Consider the following 10,495-nt stretch of genomic DNA (forward strand, 5'->3'; position numbering starts at 1 on the left):
TGTTTTTGAGTACATACAGTTATTTTTTTGAATTTAGCAAATTTGCAACAATTTTACAATACAAAACAATCCCAAACAAACCTCTGCAACCCCTCCACCCTCAACAGTCAAGGGTAACCAACTCCCGAAAGTGAATGATGAACAAATCCCAACAATTGGAGAACCCTTCACACGCCCACCCCTGAGTGCAAACTTCACCTTCTCAAAAACTCCAGCAGGTACCCCACCATGCCGAGGCACAGGGTGAAAAAGCTGACCTCCACCCAACAAGACGTGCCTGTGAGCAATCAGCGAGGCCAAACCTGAAAGATCTGCAGCTCTTGCCAGTCTGACACCCTGAATATGGCTTCTAGGTGACAGGGCTCCACATCTACATATACAACCCCTGAGATTGGACTGAATACGTTATCCCAAAACCTTTCCAGCTTTCGCCAGGATCAAAACATATGAACCTGGTTCGCAGGGCCCCTACCACATCGCCCACAGACATCCTCCACCCACTCTAACAGCCGGCTCATCCTTGATTTTGTCACCACTGCTGCCAATTATGAGGATGCAGGCGCTATTGGGAAGGTCAGAAATACCTTCCTTGCAAAGCCTCACACCTGCATATACCTAACCCCCTCCCCTCCATGTTCTGAGAGCATATAAACAGTTGCTAGATAACTAATATTATCTATTCTTAATACCATTTCCTGTGTTGTTTCTTTTTATATTCGCTTTCAAATTAGAAATAGGCCACTTAGCCTCTCAACCCTGCTCCATGATTCAACAAGATCATGGCTGATCTAATTGTAACCACAACCCCACATAATTTTGCCTGTTTTCATAATGATTTGCAAACCAGTGAAAACAATTCTCTACAATTTACCCTCGCGTGATTTCAATTTTGTTTTCAAAAGTCTTATCTTTCCAGCCCTTCCGAACTTCGGGTGAGATTCTCTGACCCCCCCCCCTACCGGGTCGGAGAGTCCCTGGGGTGCTGCACGAATCGCGACACGCTGCTCGATTCTCCGGCCCAGGTGGGCCGAGCGGCCGTGGCAAAAACCTGAGTCCTGCCAACGCCGTTCTAACATGCTCTGAGCTGGCGGGAACTCGGCGTTGAAGAGTCCGGGGTGGCCTGTGGGGGGGGGGGGGGGGGGGGGGGTGGAAGGAAGAGAGAGAAGAGAGGTCTCACTCTGGGGTGGGGGGGGGGGGGGGGGGTGGAAGGAAGAGAGAGAAGAGAGGTCTCACTCTGGGGTGGGGGGGGGGGGGGGGGGCTCCGGTGTGGCCCGGCCCACGATCGGGGCCCACCGATCAGTGGGCCGGCCTCTCGGGTTGGTCCGCCTTTCTTCCGCGCCGGCTCCTGTAGTCCTGCACCAGTTGGCCGCAGCGGAGAAGTAAGCTACTATCTCTTGGCTTTTATTTTCTTTTCTGCTCCTGTAGGGTCCCTTTTGCTAAATCAGTAGAAGAGCTCCCGCATAAGACTTGTGCACGTCTAGCTAGTGTTTCCAGTCTACAGTGGCCTACCCATGAGCTTTTTAAAGGGACGGCTGCATGCTTTTGAAGAAATCCTGGAATTTCTTGTAATATCTATTACAAGAATAGATTGGCACTGCTGCATGCCCCTACCAGCTTGCGCTTGCTTCTCCATGTTTTCTTCCTCCTTCGGAAAGCAGTCCCATTGGATTTCTGTTATCTGGAGGCACGATTGGTTCCAGAAGTGTCTCTAATGTTGCGACCCAAGCCACAATTTTGAATTACTATCTACTATCATATATCTGCAGTGCCAACTAAAATGGAACATTTAGTGACTATCCAGTTGAGTGTTTTAAAAAAAAAAACAACGAACAACTTTACATTGGGGCAGATGAAAATACTGAAATCCAATCAGGGATGTATCATGACTGGAGCTCTCCTAACTGCAACTTACTTGGATCTCACTGTGCCTATTAAAGATAAGTGGGTGGAATTTTCCTTAAATTAGGCTATGGGTGGAATCGTCAAAATTTATCAGAGCATCAGCTTTGGACTGAAAATGTGTATCTCCAGCTGCACTGCCAGGTTTTCTATCTGGATTCTCTGGTACTGTGCACAGAGAATCAAGGGTATGGTTTGCATCATCAATCTGGTGGAACAGAGACTGATAGGAGTTGGCAACGCCAGCTCACAGAAATTGGGGCGCCATCTTTGAAAGCTGACCTAATTGGCACAATAAATAAACCTCATCCCACATTCATGGAGAACAAGCATCAGGGCGACTCTGACCACCACACAAATTGGGGCACTCCCCTTTACAAGCATCAGGACGTACCCCTGCCCCCTCACCACATAATGCAAACCCCCCCAGATGGTACTCCCCAGAGGCCTGGCACTGCCACCCTGGGCACTGACCAGGATTGTTCTTCACCACCTGGGGGCTATATTTGCCTTTGTGCTCCAGCATTGTCATCACAGCTGGTTTTCATTTTTGAAAACCCGGAATAATTCATGCCCGCATGATGTCATACTGGGTGGGAAGATATGTGGAGGGCAGAAGTAGCGGCATCAAGCCCACTAGTATGCAAATCTGACTCGCGCCTTCCTGGGTGTGAACCTGATTGTGTCATCAGAAGGGGCACAGAATGTCAGAAACCAAAATCTCAGTGGCGCAAATTCAGTTTTTGGCCTCTTGTGGGGTTTACCGACCATTACAGGATCTGTGCATGCAGCTAGCGTGGCTGCTAAATCGCAGGTGTCATTTCTGGTTCCGAAAACTGGTGCAATTCCCACCAGCCCTGTTGGTGTGAGTGCAGTTTTTGGAGGGGGGCATTTTCTCATGTGCAAAACGCCGCTTCTGTGGTGCATACCGTCAGATTCATCCACTCGGGAGGGTCATCTGAGCAGTTCCATCCAGGGGTTGCTGCATTTAAATTGCTCAGTCACCCCCTGCCCACCACACATGGACCCCAAATACTGTCACTTAGCACCACCAGATTACCCACCAGCTTTATCTCCTTGGTACTCCCTTCTTCATAAGTCATCCCTGCTCCTGCGCAATGCACGCACATACCAGGTTTCATCACCATCTCACCCAGCAGGTGGCCTGCTCAGAGCTCCACTTGTCTCCCTGCCGGATAAACTCATTCACAATAATAATCTTTATTGTCACAAGTAGGCTTACATTAACACTATAATGAAGTTACTGTGAAAAGTCCCCAGTCGCTATATTCGGGCGCCTGTTCTAGTACACGGAGAGAGAATTCAAAATGTCCAAATTACCTAACAGCACGTCTTTCGGGACTTGTGGGAGGAAACTGGAGTACCTGGAGGAAACCCACGCAGACACTGGGAGAACATGCAGACTCCACACAGACAATGACCCAAGCCGGGAATCGAACCTGGGACCCCGGCATGTGAAGCAACAATGCTAACCACTGCTTCACAGCCACTGCGAGCAAAGACAGTCAGTAGCATGATGGAGCTAAGGATCCTGACTCCCTTTTGAGGAGCGAGCCCTGGAGTTCGCAGGAGTGTGCCTGCACCGAGAGAAAGGTGGGCTGAGAGAGAAAAATTAGGGTGCCTGCACTTTCATCCAGCTGCCCAAATTCATGTGAGTTGTGTGTTCCATATCTCTGACCTCGCCATGTTCTAATATCATGTCCCTTTCCTTGCAGGAAAGCCAACCAGCCTGGCTTATTCACCACCAGGGATCCAACGCCAACCCTCCATATCGGTTCAGAGGAAATGTTGGAAGAGGTCAACAAATTATTCTGTCACCTGCACCATCCCCCAGTGCAGAGACACACTCATAGGTGGGCATTCTAAGCAGGCAGGTCTCTGGTGCTCACCAGATAGTGACCCACTGCTGCTGATCACATCAGGTGGAGGCAGGAAGGTCCCTGGATTGGACAGTCTGAGTTCTGCTAGATCCCTCGACTCCACTGTACCCCAACCAGGTGTTGTGCCTCTGGTGCTGTTTTATCCCCGAGTTGCTTGAGATGCGAAGGTAGAGCCGGGAATTCCAGGAAAGGGTTTCAGTGACTGCAAGGCCAAATATAGGAGTCAGAGAGCCGCCTCTTTTAGGAGACGGTGACGGCATTGCGAGGCCACAGGCCAACACGGCAAGGGTGGTGGCTACAGTGGAGAGCCTGGGGCTTGAAGTCAGATCAATGGCGGATGATGTCTAAAGCATAGCTCAGTTGATGGCTGAGAGCATCACCTGCATGGTGCAGGCACTGGTAGGCATGAACACTCAAGAACCAGAGGATGGTGGAACCTCTGGATCTCAATGCTGCCCTCCATCCCATGGACTGACCTAGGGGCTCATGAGCACCCAGAGGGAGGAGGATCCAGTGGTGCACATCTGGGGCCTTCCACCCAGGAGATCTTGGGGAGTGCCCTGCCAATCTGACTGCTCCCTTCCAGAGATCAGTGAATAGAACATGGTAGCACTGCAACACCAGTGCCACTCAAAAGCAGGCCTGGGCCCTCTAGATCCCAGCCCTCTGGAGGACGCTTGCCAAGGGCATCTCCAGCAGCAGGGCATGGTAGACAGCATGCCACCACCTCAGATGTGCATCCTGGGGACACCTAGACATAGTGAGAGGTTAAGAAATATAAGGTTAAGTAACTGTAGGTGCACAGCATGGGCATGGGTGGAGTTAGGCACTATAAGCTCTGGAACACTGGTCACTTGTCTAATTTAAGATCAGCCAGGGAGTCCCAACATTAGCAGTACCTCAGGAGATTCACAGACCTTTCCTTACTGCGCGTCATACATAGAACATAGAACAGTACAGCACAGAACAGGCCCTTCGGCCCTCAAGGTTGTGCCGAGCCTTGTCCAAAACCAAGATCAAGCTATCCCACTCTCTGTCATTGTGGTGTGCCCCATGTACCTATCCAATAACCGCTTGAAAGTTCCTCAAATATCCACCTCCACTATCACAGCAGGCAGTCCATTCCACACCCTAACCACTCTGAGTAAAGAACCTACCTAGGATATCCCTCCTGTATCTCCCACCCTGAACCTTATAGTTATGCCCCCTTGTAACAGCTACATCCACCCAAGGAAATAGTCTCTGAACGTCCACTCTATCTATCCCCCTTATCATCTTATAAACCTCTATTAAAGTTGCCTCTCATCCTCCTCCACTCCAAAGAGAAAAGCCCTAGCTCCCCCAACCTTTCCTCATAAGACCTTTCCTGCAAACCAGGCAGCATCCTGGTAAATCTCCTTTGCATCCTTTCCAATGCTTCCACATCCTTCCTATAGTGAGGTGACCAGAACTGCACACACTATTCCAAATGTGGCCTCACCATGGTCACGTACAGTTGCAGCATAACCCCACGGCACTTAAACTCCAGCCCCCTGTTAATAAATGCGAACACACTATAGGCCTTCTTCACGGCTCTATCCACTTGAGTGGCAACCCTCAGAGATCTGTGGACATGAACCCCAAGATCTCTCTGTTCCTCCACATTCCTCAGAACCTTGCCGTTGACCCTGTAACCCGCATTCAAATTATCACCCTCCTGCATTGGTCAAGAGGCAGTCGTGGACACCCCATATCCATCTCCCTGAATAGTGAGTGGTTGCCCCCCTCATCCCAGAGGGATGATGATGTCTTGAGTGGGCACTCAGTTGTCCACCCAACTAGTCCTGCTCCATGAGTCCCCTGTCACCCAGCTGGCCTCAATCCTTGGCCTCCTCAGCAATCTCCTCCTCGGCGTCCTCTTGCTCTTCCTCCTTGTCTGAGGCCATGTGCTGCTTCTCCAGGACTTTCTCTGCCAGTTGCTTACCCTGTTGCAGAGCCATGTTGTGGAGGGTGCAGCAAACAACTGCAATGCGGGACAACCTCTGGGGGCTATACTGCAGGGCTCAACAGGATCTGTCTAAGCAGCAGAAATGCATCTTCAGAAGTCCGATGCACTGCTCAATCACTGAGCACGTGGCATTGTGTGACTTGTTGTATTGGTTCTCTGCAGCCTTCTGTGGATCGACACAGGCGCCTTCAGCTACGACCTGGGAAGATGATCCTTGTCCCAGAGGAGCCTTCCCTGTGGCGGGGGTGTCCCTCAAGTCTAGTGATCTGGGACTGGCCAAGAATGAAGTTGTCATATACACTCCCTGGAAAACATGTGCACACATGCATGACTCATACCTCATGTTGCAAATTTAGGGAGTGGAACTCCTTCCTGTTGATGAAGGGGACTTCCTGGTGCCATGGGATGCGGAACCACATGAATGCAGCCTATTGCCCCCTGCATGTATGTGAAGCCTGCAATCTGTCCGAACCCTGTAGAACTTGCATACTGTCTGACTTGATCCTTCAATGTAGTCCTTGCATACAGCACATCCATGACCTCACGGACAGACTTATGGGCGGACACCTGCGAGATGCCACACAGGTCCTTGGTGGAGCCCGGAAACGATCAAAGTCAAAGAAAATAAAGGCTGCCATGACCTTGCAGCTACTGGGAGCGGTTATCCTCCTGTTCCATGTGCAGCCAAGTTTGCCAGGACATGATAAAGGTGTTCCACTGTCTCCTTTGTGAGCCACAGTGCCCAGTGACATGTGCTATTGGAAAGCTCTGTGAAAGAGATCAGTGTACGGTATACTCTTGGGGTGTCTTCGTCACTTTTGAGCTTCCTCCATGGCTGAAGCTCCCTAGTCTTGAATTATTGGCTCATCATTAGTGTTGCCACACGTTGCTGCTGGAGTTTCTCCTCCAATGCAGTGAGTTAAGATCATTGTGAGCTCCACTGGCTCCATCCCCAAATTGTTTGGTATCCTGCGAGAAATTAGAGAGATTGCTGTTCCAGCTTCTGATCATTAACATCCCCTAACCCATTGGCCATCCTGACCTGGGACTAGCCAGTCCAGGAACATTGCCAGCTGTGATCGCGCACTCTCATCTCAACTGCCCTCCCATCTCCTGAACAGGACTGTCCCTGGCATCTGCTCTCACTCTCTTTGACTCTCAACTGATGATCAGTCTGGGTGTCCCCTCCCTCGCACTCAGCGTGACATATACCACAGTGGTTAGCACTATTGCTTAACAGCGCCAGGGTCCTGGGTTAGATTCCCAGCTTGGTTCATTGTCTGTGCAGAGTCTGCCCATGTCTGCATGTGTTTCCCCCGGGTCCTGCGGTTTCCTCCCACAAGTCCTGAAAGACATGCTTGTTGGGCGAATTGGACATTCTGAATTCTCCCTTTGTGTACCCGAACAAGTACAGTGTGGCGTCTAGGGCATTTTGACAGTAACTTTATTACACTGTTAATGTAAGCCTACTTGTGACACTAATAAAGATTATATATCATATATATATTGAGAACTTGGTTTCTGGAAGGAAATCTGTTCCGTCATCGCAAATTGGCCATGGACGTTTGGACTGTGAGGTTCGTCTTGGCAGTGGGTTGGTGGATGTAGTTGGAGGTGCCTTGCGCTAGAGTTATGTGACTCCTTGGCACTTGTTCCAGAGCCACACACTGACAGCGGTGAAACCTAAAACTGAGTTAAGGGCATTTAAATGGTCATTGGATAAACATCTGGATGATAATGGAATAGTGTAGATGGGTTTGGATTGTTTTCACAGATCGGCGCAACATCGAGGGCCGACGGGCCTGTACTACGCTGTCATGTTCTATTGAGTCTCAGCCTTGTAATTGAAACCGTGGCGAGCAGATGATGCTAAGGGTTAACTCATGAGTGTCAATTAGTTTCACCTGCACGAAGCTCAGGATACCAATTGCGTACAATAGGTTCCTCCTTCATGCAGTGCAAATAGGCACCCTGCCTAGCCAGTCTGGCCCGGCTCAAGGTGATTATCACATCCCACCCCTACCTCATGGGCCCAAAGAGAAAATGCTGGAAAATCTCAGCAGGTCTGGCAGATGCCGTAGGGAGAAAAAAAAGAACTAACATTTCGAGTCCAGGTGACCCTTTGTCAAAGCTGGAGTTGAAACGTTAGCTCTTTCTTTCTCCCTATAGATGCTGCTAGACCTGCTGAGATTTTCCAGCATTTTCTCTTTGGGTTCAGATTCCAGCATCCACAGTAATTAGCTTTTATTCTACCTCATGGGCCCCTACCCACCACAGCGAGTGGGATCTCATGCTACAGCCGCAGCATTTGTGCTCATAGTCCACTGAACGCAACATTAGCGGCCACCTGCGAGCTGCCCTCCCCTGTCTCCTACTTTCCACCCGCACTCCCCTGTTGGGGCTGCCCAGTGACCTCTGTCCTCTTGGACTCCCCGGTGCCCAGTTGTGCTCGCCTCCATCCTCCCTCTAGGATGTCATGTCATTTTGAAAGAGCAGTAATGATTTGCACCGCCATGATGTTACAGTTGGTGGGTGGGAAGATTCGTTGAGAATGGAGGATGTGACATTAAGCTTGATAAGTATATTATAATGCATGCAAAATCATGCAAATCAGGTTTCACACCCTTCCTGGGCGTGAACCTGATCGAGTCATGGGGGTGGGTGGGGCTGGAAAGATTGTGATTGGAAACCTCGCCGCTGCAAATTCTGGTTTTTGCCTCTCTTGAGATTTACCACCTTTACGGGATTTGCCCCCATGGCTCACGTATCTTTACTATTTACTGATTCCTAATGAGATCAGGAGCTCAAAAATAGGCTTAATGATTGGTAAGATTCCATATCCTGTAGTAGTATGCAGCAGAAAACAGCACAGTGGCCGGCACGGTAGCTCAGTGGTTAGCACTGCTGCCTCTCAGCGCCAGGGACTCGGGTTCAATTCCTGCCTTGAGTGACCGTCTGTGTGGAGTTTGTACTTTCTCCCCGTGTCTGCGTGGATTGGATTTCCTCTGGGTGCTCCGGTTTCCTCCCACAGTCCAAAGATGTGCAGGTTAGATAGATTGACTGTGCTAAATTATCCCCTAATCGCATTGTCCAAACATGTTAGATGGGGTTATGGGGATAGGGTGGCGTGAGTGGACTAGGTGGGTTGCTCTTTCAGACGGTCGGTGCAGACTCGATGGGCCAATGGCCTCTTCCTGTACTGCAGGAATTCTATGATTCAATATAGTTTGAATGTGTTATGCTAGAGCAATCACTTTTTCATCATCTAAAAATCGAAGAGGCGACGCGATAGCACTGTTGTTTCACAGTGCTAGGACCTGGGTTCGATTCCCGGCTTGGGTTACTGCCTGAGAGGAGTCTATTTTCTTGCCATATCTGCGTGGGTTTCCTCTGGGTGCTCCGGTTTCCTCCCACAGTCTAAAGATGTGCAGGTTAGGTGGATTGGCTATGCTAAATTGCCCTTGGTGTCCAAAAAAAGGTTAGGCGGGGTTACAGGGATAAGGTGTGGGCTTGAGTAGGGTGTTCTTTCCAAGGGCCGGTGCAGACATGATGGGCTGAATGGCCTCCTTCTGTATTGTAAATTCTGAGTCAAATAGAATGAGAGGTTAGTATCCCTCTGAGTGACCTTGTGATAGGAGAGTGTTGTCTCTGAACACTGATTACGGTTTGTACTCTTTATAAGCTTCATGAGATATGACCAACATCAAAAATGCAAAATATATTCAGTTATGGTGCATTAAGCGCTGGATTAATGTGCTTAAAATATTCCTGCCATCTCATTAATCTGGATGAATGTCAACACCTTGATTTTTTAATAAAAATTTGTTTTAAAAAAAACTTTTCCAGATAAAATGTTTTTTGTTTTCCTTAGTTAACCAGGAAGAATTCATTGCTATTATGACTGGAGACATCTAACCTTTATGCAAAAAATTACTGCAGAAGTATTGAACAATTTCTCGAGGGCTTTTTAGTTGTCACTTCTCAAGCACTGCATAGGAGGAAAAAGAAGCACAGGACCCTGAGGATTTCTACGCTAACCTCCTCAAAACCAATCAAATGTAATTTGATGCTGCTTCTGAAAGAATTTTGAATTCACTTTGTCATTATTCTCAAAATTGTTTGTATAATAGTTAGTAGTTTTACTTTGTTTAGAAACCTTGAAGTGTTAAATACCATAATTTTATTTTTGTCATTACTAATGACCTTAGCACAGTTTTTACACTCGATCCATTCCTTTTGATATCTTTCAAAATGATTGTATTAATACCATTGTGGGGTACTGCAAGTAGTTTTTAATAAAGATATTTGTCACCTGCATTTATCAAAGTTTGTTATTCTTTTGTGAAATTCTTTTCTATCCTTTAATTGAAACTGGAACAGAGCATTCTTCACTTGGGTACTAAATACCATTGTCATCAAGCATTTTAGATTGAATATAGTGCAGAGTTTCTTTTTATTGATGTGCCTGAATCCCCAGCTCCAAATGCATTACTGATTTAAAGATTTATTTCCAAAATAGCGTCACCAAAGTTCACAAAGAGCTGAATTAAGATCACTTAAGTGAATTTCACACATTCTTCCTCCCTTGTTCCAAAAGAACCTCTCCAGGTTTCACCCTGCATAGAGTAGTTTCTTAAATGTCTTAAGGGTTTTTAACTCCCATCTTCTAAAATTATAAGGAGCAAGCCATTTAGTTTTTGACCCTCCT

The 10,495-nt window shown here is 48.2% G+C and overlaps 1 protein-coding gene across 2 annotated transcripts in view; it reads left to right on the forward strand.

Annotated features, from left to right (window-relative positions):
* The window catches only part of cetn3 (centrin 3), a 43,499-nt gene extending 33,391 nt beyond the window's left edge, over positions 1-10,108 (forward strand). The window contains exons 5-6 of one of the 2 annotated variants that reach the window (XM_038805300.1): positions 3,636-3,773; positions 9,659-10,108. In XM_038805300.1, coding sequence (XP_038661228.1) covers positions 3,636-3,773; positions 9,659-9,702 — 182 coding nt within the window. In that variant the 3' untranslated portion in view covers positions 9,703-10,108. The remainder of the gene's footprint in view (positions 1-3,635; positions 3,774-9,658) is intronic. The other variant, XM_038805301.1, reaches the window with a different exon arrangement.
* The last annotated feature ends 387 nt before the right edge of the window (positions 10,109-10,495 follow it).

The sequence above is a fragment of the Scyliorhinus canicula genome, chromosome 8 (assembly GCF_902713615.1).
Source record: "Scyliorhinus canicula chromosome 8, sScyCan1.1, whole genome shotgun sequence".
Classification (NCBI taxonomy): domain Eukaryota; kingdom Metazoa; phylum Chordata; class Chondrichthyes; order Carcharhiniformes; family Scyliorhinidae; genus Scyliorhinus; species Scyliorhinus canicula.